The 21,315-nt window shown below is 35.9% G+C and overlaps 1 protein-coding gene across 5 annotated transcripts in view; it reads left to right on the plus strand.

Moving 5' to 3' along the window:
- Nucleotides 1-1,246: 1,246 nt before the first annotated feature.
- Nucleotides 1,247-21,315, plus strand: part of PTAC12 (plastid transcriptionally active 12) — a 49,764-nt gene continuing 29,695 nt past the window's right edge. For 3 of the 5 annotated variants that reach the window (XR_016110911.1, XR_016110912.1, XM_088981588.1), the window contains exons 1-5: nt 1,459-1,712; nt 1,830-1,900; nt 10,578-11,249; nt 12,287-12,399; nt 14,489-14,748. Coding sequence is in view for 2 of the 5 variants with exons in the window: in XM_088981588.1 (XP_088837714.1) it covers nt 1,679-1,712; nt 1,830-1,900; nt 10,578-11,249; nt 12,287-12,399; nt 14,489-14,748 (1,150 nt within the window). In the remaining 3 variants the exon portion in view is untranslated. Of the gene's footprint in view, nt 1,713-1,829; nt 1,901-10,577; nt 11,250-12,286; nt 12,400-14,488; nt 14,749-21,315 lie in introns of all 5 variants that reach the window. The other 2 variants (XR_016110913.1, XM_088981590.1) reach the window with 2 other exon arrangements.

The following is a 21,315-nucleotide window of genomic DNA, read 5'->3' on the forward strand; positions in this document are numbered from 1 at the left end:
AATTTTTGTAACTTATTTTTTAATAATATCATTAATTTTAAGAAATTTAAAGTTAATTTTCAAGTTTAAATCTTTTGAACAAACAAACTAAACCGAAAATAGACCCAAAGCGGTACAACCCGATTTGGTGGGTTTTTTTGCTAATGGTCAATCGGTTTCAAGTGACAAATTGCGGACTTGACCAGATCGATTTGGTTGGCGAAACAACCTGCAATTGAATTGAACCAATCGTTGAACAAATTACTAATAAATATAATTTTGTTGATAGTTATTTTCTATAATTATTAATTGATATAAGTAAAATTAGTTATTTACAATATTATTTAGTTATTGAAATAATATTGTTATTTTAATTCTTAAAACATTAATTATTTATTTAATTTAATAATCCATAAAATTATAATTGTATATTACATAATTCGTAATTAATTTTGTAAAATATTAAATTATTATTAATATGAATATTACGATTTATATTATAATTATTTTTCTACTTTTAAGATTTTTTTTAAATTTATTACATAATTTCTTTATTCTAACTATTTAAAATTTTGTCATGTTAAATATATTTTTAATATTTAAATAATATATAAAATATTTAAAAGTTTTCATTATTTGAATTTTAGTTATTTTAATGTTATTATATAATATTAAATATTTTGTTATATTATTTAGCTATTTTTGATGTTTTTTAATTAATATTATTATTTATTGGAATATTTAAACAATGTTTAATTTATTAATGTTAAATTTTTATTATTTGAATAACATTTAAATTGAATAATTTAAGAGATAAATAGGAGTTAGAGATAATTTAGGAGATTAATAGAAATTAGAGACAATTTAGGAAGAAGTGGGGGAAAGTGGTGCCACTTGTCTAAACATTAGAAAAGCAAATCCTTCTTTTCTTTATGGTTGTTAGAAATAGTTAAACATATGTGATTTTAGAAAAATTATATACAATTAAAAAGTTCAATAAAAAAAGAAAATTAGGAAAGAGGGTTTGAAGCAAGGAGAGGTATAATGACCTTAAGAGACCAATTTAATATATATTTGATGATTGATAACAAAACTAGATGACCCTTGGGTATTTGTATATTTTCATAATGTTTTGTTGTACTTTTTAAAAGTTTTGATAATAAATTATTGCATTTTAAATTTCAGAGGCCAAAATGGCACTAGGCCGAAATGACATGATACAAATTTTCAAAATGGATAAAAGGGAAGAGGGGAATGAATATAAAGTGCGACTCTCAGTCTCTCACTCTTGGAGTTGGGACCCATGAGAAACGGTAGTGATGAACTGCTGATAGATGACCGTACAATTTTCTAAACCCTGCATAGCCGGTAATCCGGTTCATTCGATAAGGAGGCAAAGTTGAAGTGAGTCAACTGACCGGGTCGGCTGTACAATACAATATAACTAGCGGGTTTATCCTCTTCTTCTCTTCAAAGTTGTAGTTACGCATTCAACTTCCCAGTCTCCCGCTTCACTTCTTCATCTCTCGAAATTTAGTAGAATCACTCTATTTCTCCGGCGAAGCAACTAACGATTTCTATCTCATTTTTCTTGACTCCAACCTGGTTTTTTGCTTTAGCAAAATTTTCATCTTTTTAAGTAAATAATTAGTACCTGCAATTCTTTTTCGGACTCCCTGCTGTTGTATATGTTGTAGAAATGGCGTCTCTAGCACCAACTTGGCTTTATCAAGGTGCCTATTTTTTTTTCTTGAATTTTCAGCTTCTTTGATAGATAATTATGATATTTCTGTTGAGATATATTTTGAACTTATTAGTAAGAGAAATGTGTTCATTTCCTTTTTTCCTAGCAGATAGAGGACCTAAGGGTTTGGCGTCTAATGATGGATTTCTTATTGGGAAGTCATGTTTAAATTCCCAGGTTTGTTTAGTTTGGATAAATTTAAAAGGGTGTTCTACTTCTTATCACCATTCCCTGCATTCCTGTATTTGTATTATGCTTAAATTTTAATTTTTCTTGGTTCTATTATGAGTTCTCGCTATTTATCAGTGATTTGTGTAAATTCGTTAAATTTTTTAACTGGGTTTTTCTGGTAATAGAGAAATACTGAATCATATAATCTTCACATTGAGAAAAAGAAATACCCTAGGATCTAGCTAAGTGCGTTGAGTATTTAGCATAGAATTCCAAGGTATTGAATATATATGGTCTAGTTCATTCTGTTACCTCAGTATTTCCCTTCCATTTTGTGTTAAATTTTGGTGCCTTTGGTGCATCCCTGAATAACTTTTTTGACATTGTAAGAATCTGTCTTGTCCATACATTGCTAATCTATGGAGAAACATGGACTTGTTGCACCTAGATATGACCTCGGGCTCAGTGGTTTTAGTTTGTTGTGAAAATGCTGATTTTGAGTAAGAGAATTTTCTGCCTTTAAGAACAGATATTGTGTTGGAATATTTGCTAAAACAATTAATATCTGATTTACTGATAAAAAAGCATCAATATTCAAGTTGAGTAGAGCTCTAAGAGGTCTTTTAGTTTTATTAAATTTATCTTCTATATATATATATTTTTAAATTTTAGTTATTCACCATGGAATGTGGAGTGGACACTGTTTCTACAATATAGAAACATTCTATTTTAATATAAGCAAGGGTCAGGGAATGAAAGGGAGAGAAACATTCCTTCTATGATAGAAAGGAGAAAAAAATCACCATCATTATCATCATCATCATCCATGCCTTATCCCAACTAGTTATAAATGGAAATTCATTGACTCATTCATGTTATGCATGCTATGTTACCTAGGTATAGAAAAGATGCAACTTGTGCACTAAAAGAAAAACTGAGCATGCTATGACAGTGTCCATGTACATGTACCATGGATCTGCACATACCCTGTTATGAGTGTCATGCTGGTGAATTCCTGGATAAAGTTGAAATGATTAGATCAATATTGCTATCCAATATGTGCTCTGTCCCCTAAGTAACGGTTTCCTTGAGAAGAAGACAATAGATCAAATAGTTCCACCATCTGATCAGGTTGAACATAACAATCTAGGTTAGATTGTTGAATGATAAATCCGTTTCTTTCTTCTCATCGTAGTTGTTATTTGTCAAAATGCTAAGGTGAGGCTAGGTGGCGGGGAGCACTATGTTGCCTAGGCAACTAAGTTTCTATTCCAGGCATTAGGTTTTGATAAATACTTGGTTTTTCGTTTATTTCCCTTTTTCTATGGGCTAGTCGTCAAAGTGCTAAGGTGATTGTAGGTGGCAGGGAGAACCATGTTGCCTAGGCAACTGGGTTTCTATCTAAGCATTATCAAAATACCTGGTTAGTTGTAGCTGATTTCCTTCGTTTTTATGAACCAGTTTGTTAGAGTTGGTCGAGTAAGGTAACTTAGTCTTTTCATTATAGTTTAAGTAGTGTAGTGATGTGGAAATTCTGTTTTGTTTTTTTATTTTTCTTGTCCCATACTTAAGTAGGGGTATATTTGACTTTGTACCCTTATTTTAATATAATAGAGATTATGGTTGACTAGGACGGTTGAGACTCTAGTTTGACAGCTTTCTTCCTTCTTCTTCTTCTTCTTCTTTCTCTTTCACCTTGAACAGGGCTTATCTGAACCACTAAAACATGGTATCAGAGCCCTAAATAAAAGAGAGGAAGGCTGCAATCTCAAGTTCCTGGACCTGCAATCTCTCCTCTTCTTCTTTTCTCCTTTTCTCTGAGGTGTGATCTCAGTTACACAGGTAGAAGGTTGTGGCACACCCAGTAGAAGGCTGTGGCAACCCTTTTTTGGTGATCCATGACTGCTGCAATCCCCATTACAGGTGTTAGGAAGGTGTGACAGCCCTAGGTGAGTAGTTCTTAGATTGCTGTCACCATGAGTGACAGCCCTAGTGGTTGTGTGGTGGTGTTTGTTGTGTTACAGACCCTCTACTGAGCAGTTTCAAGAGGGTTTTTTTCTTTGTTTGTGTTTGAATGGTGATGCACGAAATAGTGTGGTTAACAGTAGCGGTGTGAGAAATCAGTTTTTTATTTTTATTTTTTATGGTGGCTGGTTGAGAAAGTGCCATAAGGTGATGTGCAGATTGCAGTAGTGTTGATTGAACAGCAGAAATCCTTTTTGTTGGCTGATTATTCAGAACTAGGAGAAATCTAGTGTATTGAGAACATAATGGCAGCAACCGGAGATAGTGGTGGTGATCCCCTCAGACTATTTAGGTGTGCAGATGACATCAATTAAACTTAATGGTGAAAATTATGTTCCATGGGCCAAGTCGGTTGAGGTTTTTCTCAAAGCCAAGAGGAAGGTGAAAAATGTGAAGGAGGATAAACCATCAGTTGACTCTTTAGGGTTTGATGATTGGGAACAAGAGGATGCCCAAATCCTGACATGGCTATGGAACAATATAGAACCTAAGATAAGTGTAAACTTTATGTTCCTAGATAGAACCAAGGAAATATGGGAACATGCCAAAAAGCTCTATTTAGGATAGGATAATGCTACGAGAGTGTATCAACTCTATCGGGAGTATTTTAATTTGCAGCAAGGAAAGCAGACCCTTGAAGAGTATTATGCTAGTATGAGGAACCTCAGAAATGAACTCAGTATCCATTATCCCCTAACTTCAGATGTTAAAATTCAGCTACAACAAAGGGAGCAACTTGATGTAACCAGGTTCTTAATGGGGCTGAAATCAAAATATAAACCAGTTAGAGCACAAATATTGGAAGGTTTTGCTCTTCCTACACTTGAGGAGGTCTTTGCTCGGCTTTGCAGAATTTCCTTGGAACCCATAGAGAGTACCACAACGTCTGATAGATCAATGTTTGTTGTAGTGAGAGGAGGTGAATGTGGCAATAGGGGGAGCATACATTTCAAGGAGGCCATGGTAGTCCCATGTTTGGTCGTGGTGGAGGTCATGACTCAGGGGGAGGCCGTGGTAGAGGAAGAGGGCATACTATTAGAAAGTGTACACATTGTGGCAAAGACGGACATACGATTAATTTTTGTTATGATCTAAATGGCCCACTCTCTACATGGGCTAATCATGTAGTTGTTGTTGGTGGTGATGTGAGTGATAATCAACATACGGATCAAACACATTTCACATCTACATTTGCTTTCGGGAAGGAGACAATGAGTGTACTACGAGATGAGTATGAGAGGTTCCTTCAAGCCACTTCACAACATAACACTACTACTCTTGCACACTCAGGACCGGGATTCTAGGTGTGTTTTCTTCCCTCTTTAAAACTTCCACATCACAAACTGTTACCCTGGCCAATGGTTCTTCTTCCCCCCATTTGTGGTGTTGTTGGTAATGTTGACATTGCATCGCTTTCTTTATCGTTTGTTCTATATGTGCCTAAATTTCCATTCAACCTCATGTCTGTTAGTAAATTAACTAAGGCCCGTAATTGCTCTATCACTTTTTACCCTTCATCTTGTGTTTCTTAGGATCTCTAGACGGGGAAGAAGATTGGTGGAGGGTATGAAGCCAGTGGATTGTATTATTTTGACGGTGGTGGATTTTCAGTTACACTTCAAACTTCCTTGACTCCTCTCCAATGGCATTGTCGGTTGGGACATCCATCTCTCAAGGCTCTCAAGTAGGGGTGAGCATTATTTGGTTAAAACCGAAATATCGAACCGAAAATTTCGGTTTTGGTTTTTTCAGTTTTTTGGGTAATTCGGTTTAGTTAGTTCGGTTTTTAGGAATTTTGGTTTTCGGTTTTGGTTTTCAGAGTTAGAAATTCAATTAACCGAAAAAATTGAATTAATTGAAATTCATTATATAATATGTAATATATAATATACTATATATAACATTTAATATATAATATGCTATATACTTATATGTTAATATATTATATATAATGTATCATAATGAAATTCAATTTCACAATATATTATAATAATATATATATATGTATGCATTATAGGTTATAAGATATAATATTAATTAAATTCAGTTTTTAATTGAAATAACCGAAAATTTTGATTTTCTTGTAATTTGGTTTCGGTTGGGTTTTCATTTTTTATTTTGGTTTTTAAAATTTCGGTTTATTCAGTTCAGTTTTTAACCGAATAAACCGAATGCTGACCCCTATTCTCTCAAGCTACTAGTTCCTTCTTTGAGTCATTTGTCTTTTTTGTAGTGTGAGTTGTGTCAGTATGGGAAACACCATCAGGATTCCTTTAGTCCTAGTGTTGATAGTCGTATGTTTAGTCCTTTTGCTTTAGTCTATTCAGATGTTTGGGGTCCGATTAAAGTTGAGTCCTATAACGGTTACAAGTATTTTATCATTTTTATTGATGATTGTTTAAGGATGACATGAATTTATTTAATGAAAGAAATGAGTGAATTGTTTTCTATTTTTTCAAAAATTCCATGCTGAAATACATACACAGTTTGGTGTTCCAATAAAATTTCTTTGTTCTAATAATGGTCATGAATACTTTTTTACTTCCTTTCAACAATATTTGGAGCAATATGGCATCATTCATTAGACTTCGTGTGCATCCACCCCTCAACAAAATGGGTGGCTACGAAAGAACTGTTATCTTCTTGAGACTGCTCGGTCTATCCTTCATCATATGAACGTTCCTAAATGATTTTGGAGTGACGTTGTGCTTAGGGCTTTTTTTCTCATTAATCGGATGCCCTCCTTTATTCTTTATGGTCGGTCTCCCTTTTCTATTTTGTTTCCCACTTTGTCTCGCTTTCCATTAACTTCTCAGGTCTTTGGGTGTGTTTGCTTTGTTCATAATTTGGGCCCTGGTTTAGACAAGTCGAATGCACGCTCTATTAAGGGTATCTTTCTTGGCTATTCTTAGACCCAGAAAGGGTATAAGTGTTACAATCCTATCACTCGGAAGTCATTTGTCTGCCCTGATGTTACATTTTTTGAGTCCATGCCGTTCTTCTTGAGTCTTGATGTACCGTCCTCTTCACCATTGATCCCTCTTCCTCTTCCAGTTGGTGATCCCATTCCAACTGTTGTTGTTATGTCTGACCCTTCACCTCCTCCAGTGTAGATACTTACTGAACGACCATCGATCTGGTACGTGTAAACTCATTGACAAACACTGACACCTCCTTCGACTTCTACCTTGTCTGCAGATCCTGTAGTTGCTCCTGTCCTAGAGTTGCCTACTTCTTCTGAACTTCATCTTCCCATTACGTTACGAAAAGGTAAACATAGTTGTACCTTACATCTCATTTCCAATTATGTTTTTATTTCTCACCTTTCCACTTCACATCACCGGTTTGTTTCTTTGTTGTCTTCTATATCTATACCCAAGGATGTTTAGGAGTCTCTTACTTCACTGGGATGGAGTCAAGTAATGGAGGAACTATTTGCTCTTCAGTACAACCACACGTGGGAGCTCACCACTTTTACTCCTGGTAAGTATGTTATAGGTTGTAACTGGGTGTATATGTTAACTATTTATCAAATGGCAGCGTGGAATGGTTGAAGGCCCGATTGGTTGCTAAAGATTATTCTCAGTTATATGGGGTGCATTATGTGGAAACCTTTTCTCCTGCGACTAAGATTGGTTCAATTTGTGTCTTGATTTCCTTGGTAGTTATGTATGATTAAATGCCTTCCTCCATGGTGACATTTTGGAGGAGGTCTATATGGAGAAACCACTAGGATTTGTTGCTCAAGAGGGGGATGGTAAAGTGTGTAGGCCCAAGAAGGCAATTTATGGGCTGAAACAGTCTCCTTGTGCTTGGTTTGGAAAGTTTAGTGAAGTGGTGAAAAATTTTGGAATGAAACAATGTCAGGTCGATCACTCAGTGTTTAGCTATAATTATGAAGCCGGAAAGATTTTATTAGTGGTTTATGTGGATGATATAGTCATAACTGGTAGTGGCAGATTAGGGATTGACAAACTAAAGGCCTTTTTGCAAGAACATTTCCAAACAAAAGATCTTGGCAAGTTGAAGTACTTCTTGGGTATAGAAGTTGCTAGGTCGATACAAGGTATAAATTTGTGCCAAAGAAAAAATGTTCTTGATCTGTTGGAAGAAACATGATTGTTAGGTGTGAAATCAGTTGAAACACCCATGGAACCAAATGCTAAGTTGATTAGTGATGCAGGTGAAATGTTTGATGATCTTGGAAGATATAGACTGTTAGTGGGGAAGCTGAACTACCTTAAGCATTAGCAGACCAGACATCTCATTTGCTATTAGTATGGTGAATCAATTTATGCAAAACTCCTAAGTACCTCACTGGGATGCAGTTCTTAGAATTATGTGGTACTTGAAGGGAGCTCCAGGTCGTGGGTTGTTGTATAAACCAGGGGGAAGACTTGAGATAGTTGGGTATATAGATGCAGATTAGCCAGGCTCGGTGTCTACTAGGAGATCCACTATAGGTTATTGCACATTTCTTGGAGGAAATCTAGTGACATGAAAGAGTAAGAAGCAAACTGTTGTGGCAAGGAGTAATGTTGAATCTGAATACAGGGCCATGGTACACACCACATGTGAATCAATATGGCTGAAAAATCTTTTGCAAGAAGTTGGATTCTCAATGAGCAAACCTATGAGATTGTACTGTGACAATTAAGTTGCAATCCACATCTCATCTAATTCGATTTTCCATGAAAGGACAAAACACATAGAGGTTGATTGCCATTTTGTTAGGGAGAAAGTCCTTACTAGAGAGATAAGCATAGAATACATGAGTTCAGGTGATCAATGGGCAGACTTGTTCACAAAAGGTTTGAGTTCAGGGAGAGCGAACTATATATATAATAAGCTAGGATTATATTACATATATTCTCTAGCTTGAGGGAGAGTGTTTGAGTTGGTCGAGTAAGGGTAACTTAGTCTTTTCATTAAACTTTAAGTAGTGTAGTGATGTGGCAATTCTGTTTTGTTTTTTTTATTTTTCTTGTCCCATACTTAAAATTGGGGTATATTTGTCTTTGTACCCTTATTTTAATATAATAGAGATTATGGTTGACTAGGAGGGTTGAGACTCTCTAGTTTGACAGCTTTCTTCCTCCTCCTTCTTTCTCTTTCTCCTTGAACAGGACTTATCTGAACCACTAAAACATAGTTGTTTCCTTAGAAGTAGCAAGTATGAGAATTAAAAGTATAAAAGCAACATTACATAATCTATGGGAAAAATACAAGGGGGTGAAGATCCCATTTTATTCATGCCAAAGAGAGATATGAAGAAAATATGTATATGTCTAAATCAGAGAATGGAGAAAAAGAAAACAGGGGTGGAGTCTTTGTTATGTTCAATGTGATAAAGAGACTGAGGTCCGCATGGGGGGTAAGGAAAAAGGAAAACATGAAGGGAAGGAGCTGCTAGTTTTCCATAGAAGCCGCTAGTTTTCCATAGAGAGAAATGGTACTCTGTTTTGCTCACAGAGATTGAGAGATTAGTAGAAGAAGGTGCCTCTTGGCTCTCACAAAGAATATGATAGTGAAGGCTACTAGTTGAAGTTCTATCATAGTTAACCGATAACTAAACTCATTTTATGGTTCTTTGAACTAAAAACTGATATTTTACAATGCTCCTTCACTTACTATGGTGAATACAATATGATATGATGTGACACAAACAATACCTACATTTGGCACATTCTCACGCAAAAACACTTGGGTCAAGGCTGTCAGGCACAAAAGGATACTCATAAAGATGCTCTTTGACCTAGGCATTTTATTGATAACTATGTTTCTCATCCAACGTATGTGGTATGTCCTGTGGAAATGAGATGCTGGAATTTTCATCATCTGAAGTATGCACCAGTTTTTTTCCTTTTGGGAATTACATTCTTGAATATCAAAGATCTCATTATCATAGGATAAAGCTTCCTTGAGAAACTTTTGATGCTCCTTACTTAGACATACGAAAACAAACTTCCAAAGCCACCTAGTAGCTCATTTTTTTTAGTTGTCATTTACCCTTCAATTGGTGATTGGAATATTTTTAACTGCAGTACGAAGGTATTGTTGAGTAGCAATTATCATAATCTTTTTTATTTTTCTTATAGGATGCTTGGGGTTGTTCCATCCCTGAGTTTGTATAATCTGTTTTCCTTTCTATCAGAAAAAAAGGTAGTAATTTTGAATGTTTAACTTACTCTGTATTGGATTCTTAGATTTTAGTACTTGATCTTTTTCATATATTAGTAATTGAGTACATGAGTCAGGAAGGAGGCTGTGGAAAACTCACTTTCCCTATCCTCTCAGTACATGTTCCATGAATCTTGGTGGTTGGGATCCATTTAGTAATAATTCCACCAAGAAATTTTTAAGGGGAAGAAACTGGTCCTATGGAATGAAAAATAACAGTTTGATCCATATAATTTCTTTAAATGTCTAAACACATTGGATCAGATTGTTTCCTCATTCAATTAAGTTAGTTTTGACAGTGATATTTGGTGGAATTCACCAAATGGTGAATACCATTCCCAACTAACCTGCATGTTCATTATTTTAACTGAAGAGTAGGAAGGCTCCATTGCTCCTCCCTGACCTGACTTGAGTATTTCTCCTAAAGTAATAACTGATAACTGATATGGGCATATCCAATTTTCTGGGAATCACCCAGACATCTTTTGTAGGTTCATTTACAGCAGGAAAGGTGCAACTTAAGATTGCATTGAACAGTAATCCATTTATAATGAAGACCACTTTACTTCCCTTTATCAAGTGTGCAAAGAAGGATGGTTCCTTTGACCCGTTATCTGTTGAGCGTCCACCATACTATAGTTATATGGACTCCACATCTGGGCAGCTTGAACCAGCGTCTGGTGCTCGTGCAAGCATTCCTGGGCAGGATTATTGGCCTGAAGGCACAGTGAGTCGGGTCAGAGCTGCCAGGGCTCCTGAGCCAACCGGAAAGTCCATAACTGCATCATCATTTGGGAAACATCCTGGAAGCAGGAGGAAGAAGTATAAAGCATCCGTAGGCACTGTAGAATCTTCAGAATTGAGTGTAGATTCAAGTGATCCAGCAATGCTTGAAACTTCTGATGATGTTTCGGAGGAGACTAAAGACCCATCCTCAGAATATGTTGTTTATCAAACGGAGCCTGAGGAAGAGAACATCGATGATTATGAATTAGACAAGAAATATGGACACCCTCACCCTTTTGTTGATCCAAAGGTTAAGAAACCAATCGAGGAGACACTTTCAAGTGAAGAACTATGGTGGAACTGGAGAAAGCCAGATAAGGAACAATGGTCAAGGTGGCAAAGGAGAAAACCAGATGTTGAAACGGTTAGTCAAAAAAAAAAAGAGCATGAATAGTGAATATATGATATTTTCTGGTATGCTGTAATAGCACAATGTTTGATGCAGGTGGACCCACCATCTTAACGTTTTACCTGGGAGATCTCCCAGTCCATGCTGTATTTCTTCAAGTGAATCTACTCATTAGATGTCTTGAAATTCATTTTCTTTTTGTTTTCTTCTTCTTGGCAGATAGAAAAAATTTTTGCAACTATACTAAAACTGTTTACTGATTTTGATAAATGAAATCCTTTTACTGATAAAAAAAGAAAAAAACTGTTTATCGTTAAGAAGATAGTGGTGATTATAGCACAACTCATTATTGATAAATGGAGCACAACCCTACTGAATAGGCCAGACGTGGTGTTTTGAAAAGACAGACACCTTTACGTACTTGTGTACTTTTATAGAGATACCTTTTATTTTTTAAACCAGGGATGTCCCCTTATCAAAATTGGGGTGTGCCTAATCAGCCCTCTAAAAAAGCGACACCAAAAACTGTTTATAGATACTAGAGCAATCCAACTGGAAAAATTTTTCTACAGGAGATCTCCCAGGTTGATCTTACTGTTGAACATTTACTAGGGCCTGTTTGGCTACTCTTTTCAGAAGATCTTTTGGACTTTTCAAAGACTGCTAGACCAGAAAACGGTCTTTCTCTGTTTGTCAATGAAAGATAGGAATCCAGAAAGACCCACGTCCCAAAAATCTCATGAAAGCCTGAAACAGACAAAAATCTAATGAAGCTTCCTGTCTTTCCATGCCTAAAATCTTTTGTTTAACAGCCTGGTAGACCACAGTAGACCAGGGTACATACCAAGCAGTCTTGATCTTTAATGACAAGACCCAAAGAGTTCCATGTCTTTTGGCCATTAGGGTTGTCAGTAGATCTTCCTAAAAAGACTTGCCAAATGGCACCATATATTTCATTGTGCCATTGGCTGCTGCTAACCTGAATAGTTCTATAGATTTTCTGAAGTCTCTTCTAGAGAAACTCAAGGTTAAAGATGTGGAGATGTTTGCAGGTATTTCTTAAAGCTATGGCAGAGACTGGGCAAGTAAAGCTTTATGGAGACCAACCAACACTGACTGAGACCTCTCTTTACAGGGCAAGGCGGCATCTATTTAAAGAGGAAAGGTAACACTGTAAAATCTTAATCGCTTTTCTTTTACTGATCTTTTGTGGCATGCTCTTGCATTTTGGTAGAACAGAGATATTTTCTTTGCAGGTAAATGTTTAATACAGGATGACATCCATTATTTCTCAAAAGGAAAAGTTTTATGTGAATCTCCGCTTTTGAAGTTCTTCTTTTTCGTGTTTTGGTATATTAGTGGATGGAAAATGGTGCCTTTCCAGATATTACTTCATGTAGCATGAAAAATGCAATGCAATTTAGGTTGTGATTTAATTTCTATGCAAGTTTATGCTGTATCTTCTGTAGTTTAAGATGTATCCAGTTTAAATTTTACAGCGGGCCCTTTTTTCTCTACTGAATGCTACTGATCTTTGTGGACTTCAGTTGTTTCAACTTTTACCTTCTTTGTTCTGTTTCCCTCTCTGAAAAATAAACAGTGCAATGATAAGAAAGAGAGACCATTGAAGATGCCTTAAATGCAATTTCCTGGCTATTGATAAAAAAAAAATGCAATTTCCTGGCTGGACGGTTGGAATAAAGGTGTTTGTTCTTCAGTTTCATTGAAAATATGTATTTTTACTAATTTGTTTTTATGACAAACACTATATATATTAATAAAAAGAACTTCAGGTTATTTATCCAAAAAATATCTGTTTTGGTAAGCGATTTATTGTATTGTGTAATCAGAAAGTATAAGTGCCAAGGCCCCTTAAGCTATGAACAGTATGCACATAAGAAAAGTTACATTAGGTAATTTCAGTAACAACCTTTTGTTGTTCTCATCTCTAAGAAGGATTTAGAGGAGATTAAGGATTTCAGTCCTATCAGTTTGGTTGGTAGTATGTATAAAATTATTGCCAAAATTCTTGCATCCTAACTTGGGTAATATTAGGTCATATCATTTCAATCAATCAGAGTGCTTTTGTTAAGTGCTGACAAATGGTGGATGGAATTTTTAGTGGCAAATGAATGTGCAAAAGAAAGGATTAGAAAGATGATGTTGGAGTTGTTTGCAAATTAGGCTTGGAGAGGGTGTCTAATAGGGCGAACTGGGAGTTTATGCACCAAACCATTCAGGGATAGCTGGGTGATGGCTGATCCCCATATAGTTGCATTAGAGTTTTGCCTTTGTTGCTTGGAATTATTAGATGAAGTGGTTAGAGGCTATGTAGAGCCACCCTAGTTCTCTATTATGAGTAATGGCTCCTTAATTGCTAGAGCAGAAGAAAGAGATCACTTACAAGCTTGGCATGCATGATTTATTGATTTTACAATGACATCATTTTGTTTTTGGAGTCATCACCAAACTCTGGTGAACATCAAGGGAGGCATCTTTTGAAATGATCTCAATTTTGAAGATAAGCTTGATAAAAAGCTGCTTGTCATGTATATATGTCCAAGATGAAATGAACCTTTTTTTTGGGGGGGGGTTATTGGGAAGAAGGGAAGGTTGGCATCTTTCTTGGGGATCTTCCTAGGAAGAAATCCAAAGTCATCCTGTTTTCAGGATCCAGTAGTTCAGAGGTGTCAAAGATATGTCGTTTCTTGGATGAGGAACGACACCTCTAAGGGGAAGAGTAATTCTTATCAAGGCTACTTTTGCCAGCTTTCTGATTACTAGATTTAGTGATTACCTGCTCAAGTGGCATCCTCAGTTGAGAATTCCTGTGGAATGTTTGGTCTATCTCATTGTTTATTTTGTTGATCTTTCTCTCTCTCTCTCTCTCTCTCTCTCTCTCTCTTCTGTGTTATAAAGTTCCAAGTTTAACTAATTTAGTTAGTTTGAACTTTAAGCAGTTAATAATTACTGAAGACCTTGCTACACGATAACTGAAGAAAACCCTTTTACTTGTTTGTACTCATACTGTTTACTGTCCTTTGTATTTTTAATAAATTTTCAAAGGGTTCTTAAAGCATATTCTTGACAGGAGTCACAGGACAATTATACAACCTATCAAAAGTTTCAATCTTGTGAATGCTTTCTTTCCTAGTTATAAAACTGAAGATGTAGTCATGTAGTTTGGAGATATTTTTCCTGCTGCATTTTCATGAATTGGATTTGTCATTAGTGGTTTTCTATATTATCATCAGACTACAATCTGAACAAGAGAGACTGGAAAGAATAGGACCAATAGCATACTATTCAGAATGGGTTAAAGCATGGAAGAAGGATACATCACGGGAGGCTGTGCAAAAACATTTTGAAGAGACTGGTGAAGATGAGAACACCCAACTTATTAATATGTTTCAGAATCAAACAGCTGCAGAATATCGTATCATGATGGGAACAGATGTCCGTATCCGCCGGGATCCTTTAGCAATGCGAATGCGAGAAGATCAAATAAAAGAAAGTATGGATTCTGCTGCCATACCTTTTTCAATTATCTCTTATTTTATCAGATATCATTCTGTCACCCTCGGTTCTTCTTCTGGTTTTGCAGACACAGAATATGTTTACCATTTTTTTTCTTGAATAATGTAACTATAAAAGCTGATGAGTACATAAGAGGATGTACACATGTATGTGAAATATGTGACTGCAGCCCCATCCTGAAGAGAAAAGAAAAAACTTGACAGGCATAATGCTGTTGTGCTGTTGCTGTAACCCCCCTTGAAAAAAATCTACAAACCATACTAGCTAGATCATCAACACCCAGGTTCATGTTTTTAGGAATTCAAAACAAGGCCATTGGAAAGAAATTTATCTCTAATCTCATCTCAGTAATCCTTGTGGACTGAACCTTGGTTGGAGGTTACAGGGGTATATTTGTAATGTTGATAAAATTTTGGGGACAAAGATGTATTTTTTTATTAATTTTGGTTATTAGGTTTCAAATTATAATTTTCTGACAATTAACAAATTAAAAGGAATTTGAATGGTAGGGGAGAAAGGAAAGCCATGCTGACATGGCATGTCTTGTTTTATTATATATATAAATATATATTACTATTATTATTATTATTATATATTATTATATATTAATATATTGTTATTATTTTTTCATGTGTTAAAATATGTTGTACCATATATCACATAGTACGGATTTTTGGACAAACCGGAACCGTTTTTGAAAATGGATCAATACAGACCTGTTTAGATCGTCTTCTTCACCCGAGTGATAAAACAAGTTCTACGTTTTAAATATTCACTAATTTTTTTTACATAATTTTTTAATGGGTCTCCTATTTTATGCAAGTCTTTTATGTAGTATGTGCACTATGCATAGTAAAGGTCTTAACTCATAAAAATTATTAATTTTAACAATATTATTAATTTATCTAAAATGCATTAATACAAAGTTATCTAATAAAGTAAAAAGAATTAAATAAAACAAAATACAACATTAGAACACGGGTTCTATGTGCAATATATCAAACCCATGTTTATTATGTCCAATGGATTTTAAATCATAATATTTAAACTTCTTATTTTTATTAGTGTTTATTAAGTTTGATTGTCAGTGGAATTGGAATGTCTTTAATTAACGTGTTAAGGAAAACAAATTTCATAATTTTTATTAACTATTAAAGATAAATATATTTTAATTTTTACTAAGTTTGATTAATAGTTATTATTTTTATTTGGAAGTTTAGTGGACTTTTATTAACTATTTATATTTTTTCATTTATTAAAATTTTATTTTATTATGTTGTATTACTATTCCCACCATCACTCTCTCTGTATTTCTCTCTCTTAAATATCTTTCTTAAATGTAATAATAACATGCATTGAGATTAGACACCTTGGAAAACTCAAAGGTCTCTCTCTCTCTAATAATAATAATAATATAATATCTCTCTCATTCACACTCTCTTAAATGGCCTCAAACACGTCTCTCTCTCTCTCTCATTCTCTCACTCTCTCATTCACACTCTCTCTTAATTGTTTCTCTATAATAGTGTGCAGCTTTATTGATGGCATGATGTAATTTGTGCAATGAAAATTAACAGTGATTATTTTTTATATTTTTAAAGCAAAAGAAAATAAGAAAATGTATAAAAGGAGAAAATAGATAAAGAGCCAATTCTGGTTTCTAGGAGGCTACTTCAACATCTTGAGTTTCATTCGTGGTTGCCTCAACAGTACATTGACTTTCGTAGAGGTTGCTTCAACACCCTTACTTGCAAACTCAAGCTGGGCTCCCCATCTCGAGTTTGCGGGAGGGTGTAGAGTGTATTTGGTTGTATTTGAGCTTTCTTTCAGGGAGCGTGTTGGAGATTATAGGGCTATATTTGTAATCATAGTTGTCAAGGCGACGGCTAGGCGACAAGGCGACAAGGCGCCCTTGGAGGTTCGCCTTGCCTAATTGCCAAGCAGTTTTGTACTGTCTTATAAAATACTTTTTTATTCTTTATTTTTTGACATTATAATTACAAAATAGGCACTATTAAACTTAAATATTCATTTTGTGTGTTTATATACTAATTTCTTTTTATTATTTTCTTATTTGTTAGGGTTTAATCAATACAAACATTGCTAAATGCTGTATTGAACCCTCAAAGACTTCAAAACCTGAACCAATAAGTAAGGAAGCACTTAAAATTTTGTCTAATCAACAAATTTTCTACTACTACATTTTTGCTTTTTTTCCTCTAACAAAAATAAGGGTTCAACCCTTATATTTTTTCAATGTTCTTTTCCTTCTTTTTCTTCTTCTCATTAATATGTTGATTTTCTATACTTTAACATGAACTCTATACTTTTATTATGAAAATTATGAATAATTATTAAGGAAATATGGTTATGGTACCTAGGGAACTACCTTAGGATCTTTGTTTTCTACTGTAAAGAACACTGATGTGGACCCCACTGATGTGGTCCTCACAGTGTTTGTATGGCAGCAATATTTCTGTTAGATATGACAGTGTTAGTTGGTAGTTATTTTCAGTTAGTTATTTCAGCTTTATTATTAGTTACTTCTTATTCTATTTGCCATGTAAGCAATAAGGGCAATTCAGCCCTTTTACAGTTAGCCAATAGTTATAAATACTAAGAGAGGGTCGGCAGAAACTAAGACCTACTCTCTCTCTTTTCTGAAACTCTCTTCGTGTACTTTTCTTCCTCTCTTCTCTTCTTCTCTCCAATTTTTTCATCCTTTTTTCTTTTAATTCAAGACTGCTTGTAGTCTAGATTGACTACTTCTACATAAAAAAATCCATCGCCTAGGCGACTAGGCGCCCCCCTGTCTCCTAGCCTCGCCTTGGTGCCTTGAAAACTATGTTTATAATGTTGATAGACTTTTGGGGACTAATATGTATTTATGGAGGGAAGAGGGGCTTATGTTTAATGCCATTGGTGGTGTTGGACTAAGGTTGAGTGAGAGTGGACATTTTATTGTGACTGTAGAGAAGTTGGCTATGTATCTCTATCATAGTGGATATTTTTCCTTCTCTTCCCATGGATGTAGGCTACCAAGCCTGTCCATGTTAAATTTTGGTGTTTTTCTCTATTCCTATTAATTTCTTGGTTTACTATTCTCTAGGTTATCACTAATCTCTCTCTCTCTTTCTCACACACACACACTTGGTGAAGAAGGTTAGCTCTAATCTCAGGTCGTATTCCAATTGACATGGACCTAAACATGCTCTTTGCCCACATGATACCATTTTCTAAGTCCCCAAGAACTAGTAATGGCACATTCTTTTGGCAATTCTTGGGCCTATAAGAAAGGAATAACCAAGCCTGTCCATGTTAAATTTTGTTGTTTTCTTCTTTCTTCTTCCTATAATCTTCTTGGTTTACTATTCTCTAGGTTATCTCTAATCTCTCTTTCTCTCTCTCTCTCTCTCTCACACACACACACACACACACACACTTGGTGAAGAAGGTTAGCTCTAATCTCAGGTCGTATGCCAATTGACATGGACCTAAACATTCTCTCTTTGCCTACATGATACCATTTCCTGAGTCCCCAAGAACTAGTAATGACATTCTCTCTTCAGATGCATTTGAAAATCCTTGAGCCTATAATAAAGGAATACCTTATCTTCGGATGCATCTGAGTCACTAATAGACAGCTAACAAGGGAAATGCTTAGCATAACAAGGGAGGTGGTTCTTTGTTTCAAGTGGGTAAGGAGGTCAGTAAATGGTTTGGTTGATGCTTTAGCTAAACAAGGGACTGTAAGGGAGAGAGACTTTACTGGGCAGTGCTTTAATGGTCGGTATTTAGTAGATCAATCTCTTCTAATAAGGGTTGACTCCTGTATCTCAGTTTTATTTACCTTTAATGATAGTTACCGTTTCTGATAAAAAAAGGGTCCACTATAGGCCTAAATGGTGAGCAACAACCTCTGTATATGTTTAACTTTGGCCTTTGAATGCCTCCACCTCACCCCCAAGTGTCCCAACTTATATCTTTGCATCAGGAATGGATTACTCCGCATTTTTTTTCTTTTCTCCGTTCTTTCAATAAATAAGTTCCATGTCATCTTGGAGGCGTTTACTGGTGCTCCTCTCCTACTTTGAGTCACTTTTTTTATTTTGTTTGAAAACAAGGGTAAAGTAATTTTACTCAAAACCACAAACAAATATACAACAAGCTTTCTAGAGCAGGCTCCCAAATACAGGAGCCAAAAATTACAGGCTAGAAGAACATTAGATGCTCCACAAGTTTACATTTTGCATAAGCCACCCCATGGACTTGAGAGGTATGTCCTTAGAGGCAGAAACCCAAGACCTAATTTTACCACCAGAACCTAAGAAGCTTATCCTCTGCCCTGCTAATATTGTGGAACACCCTCCTATTCCTCTCAGCCCACAAGGTTGACATAATCTCTACAGGAATCATTTCCTAAATAAGCTTCTGGGAGGGACCTTGGTGTTTGGGTGGTAATTTCAACACAATCCGGTTTTCAACAGAAGCAAACAATCCAAGTCAGAGAATCACCACAAGTATGAGGAAGTTTAATGAGTTTGTAGATTCGTTTGAACTGAAAAAGCTACCATTGCTACAAGCTGACTTTACTTGGTTGAACTTCCAAAACTCCTTGATTTGTTCTAAACTAGACAGATTCCTTTTTTTAGTGGATTTGGAAGTTTTGTGGGAGGATTTAATTTCACGAGCTTTGGTGAGGGTGATTTTGGATCATTGCCCTATTTGTCTAGCTCAAGCAACTTCAATGGGGCCCCTTACCGTTTAGGTTTCAAAACATGTGGCTAGAAGATCCTAACTTTGCAGAAAAGGTTAAATGTTGGTGGCGGGAGGTGGGGGGCAGAGGCTTGAAGAAAGGGGTTAACTTCTTGAGGAAGCTTAAGGGTCTAAAGGAGAAAATAAAGGCATGGAACAAGGATACTTTTGGTAAAGGGGAAGAGATTAAAGAAGAAAATATTTCAAGGATTGAGGAGCTAGATAAGAAGGAATCTCTAAGAACTATGAGCAACGAGGAAAGAGAGGAAAGGTGGAAGTTAAAATGTGAGTTGGAAGAATTCCTTAGGAAGGAAGAGATTTCTTGGAGGCAAAAATCTAGATGCAAGTGGCTGTTGGAGAGGGATGTCAGTACAAAGTTTTTTCACTCTCTATCCAATGGGAGGAGAAGAAAGAATCAAACTACTAGGCTAGAAGTGGATGGCCTTGAGATAACCAGGGAGGAGGAGATTATTAAGGTTTTTGTGGGTCACTTTAAGAATGTCTACCAGAGTCAAGGGGAGAGGAGCCATTTCCTCCCAGATGTTCAATAGGGTAGAGTGTCTGAAGCTATGGTTGCAGCGTTAGAGGTGGAGTTTTCTTTAGAAGAAATAAGAGAGGCAATTTTCTCAATGGAAAGGTCTAAAACCCCTAGACTGGATGGTTTCTCTTTATCTTTTTATCAGGAGTGTTGGGATCTTATCAAAAGAGATTTGTTAGAAGTGTTCAATGAGTTCCACGTTGAAGGGGAGATTTCTCAAGGTATAAGCTCAACTTTCATTGACCTAATTCCCAAAAAGAAGGAAGCAAAAATTCCAAAGGATTTCAGACCAATAATCCTAGTGGGAATCCTCTACAAGATTATAGCAAAGGTCTTATCCAGGAGACTAAAAAAGGTGTTAGCTTTGGTCATCTCACAACATCAAGGTGCCTTTGTTGAAGGAAGATAGATCATCGACCAAGTATTGGTAGCAAATGAATGTGAAGTAGAGAAGAGGAGAGGGAGGGGCTTGATGTGCAAGTTGGATTTAAAGAAGACTTATGACTTTGTGGACTGGTCTTTTCTTTTGGAAATTATGGGGAGAATTGTGTTAGGGGAGTGGTGGAGGATGTGGATGAAAGGATGCCTTAGTTCACTGCAGTACTTGATCATGATTAATGGTGTGGCTAGAGATTACTTTCCTGCAAAAAGAGGATTGAGACAAGGGGATTCCCTTTCCCCCTTCCTTTTCACCTTAATTGTTGATGTCCTAAGTAGGATGATTATGGAGGATGATCAGAGAAACCTATTTAGAGGATGGAGGATAGGAAGACTTGAGGTGACAGCCACTCATTTGCAGTTTGCAGATGACATCATTTTATTCTATGAGGGAGGCAATCAAGTGAGTATAAGGAATTTGCGTGAGCTCATTACTTCCTTTGAATCACTTTCCAAATTGAAGGTAGATTGGGTAAAAAGTTGTATGGCAGGGCTTAACTTGGAAGATGAAAGTTTGAGAGAGCTAGCTGAGCTTTTGGGGTGTGAGGTCAAATTGTAGCCGTTGGAGTACTTAGGGTTACCTTTGGGAGGGAATCCAAGACTAGAAGCCTTTTCAAAGCCAGTGGTGGAGAGGTTTACAGGAAGTTGGCACTTTGGAAGAGGAATTATTTATCCATAGGTAGGAGGACTACCCTGATTAGAGCAACTTTAGCAAACCTAACCTAACAGCCTATTTTCTATCAACCTTTAGAATTCCAACTAGAGTAGCAAGACAATTAAAAAACTTATGAGGGATTTTCACTGGGAACCTGG

This window comes from Nelumbo lutea, chromosome 3 (genome assembly GCF_056320005.1).
Source record: "Nelumbo lutea isolate HS-2025 chromosome 3, American lotus-T2T, whole genome shotgun sequence".
In the NCBI taxonomy this organism is placed as follows: Eukaryota; Viridiplantae; Streptophyta; class Magnoliopsida; order Proteales; family Nelumbonaceae; genus Nelumbo; species Nelumbo lutea.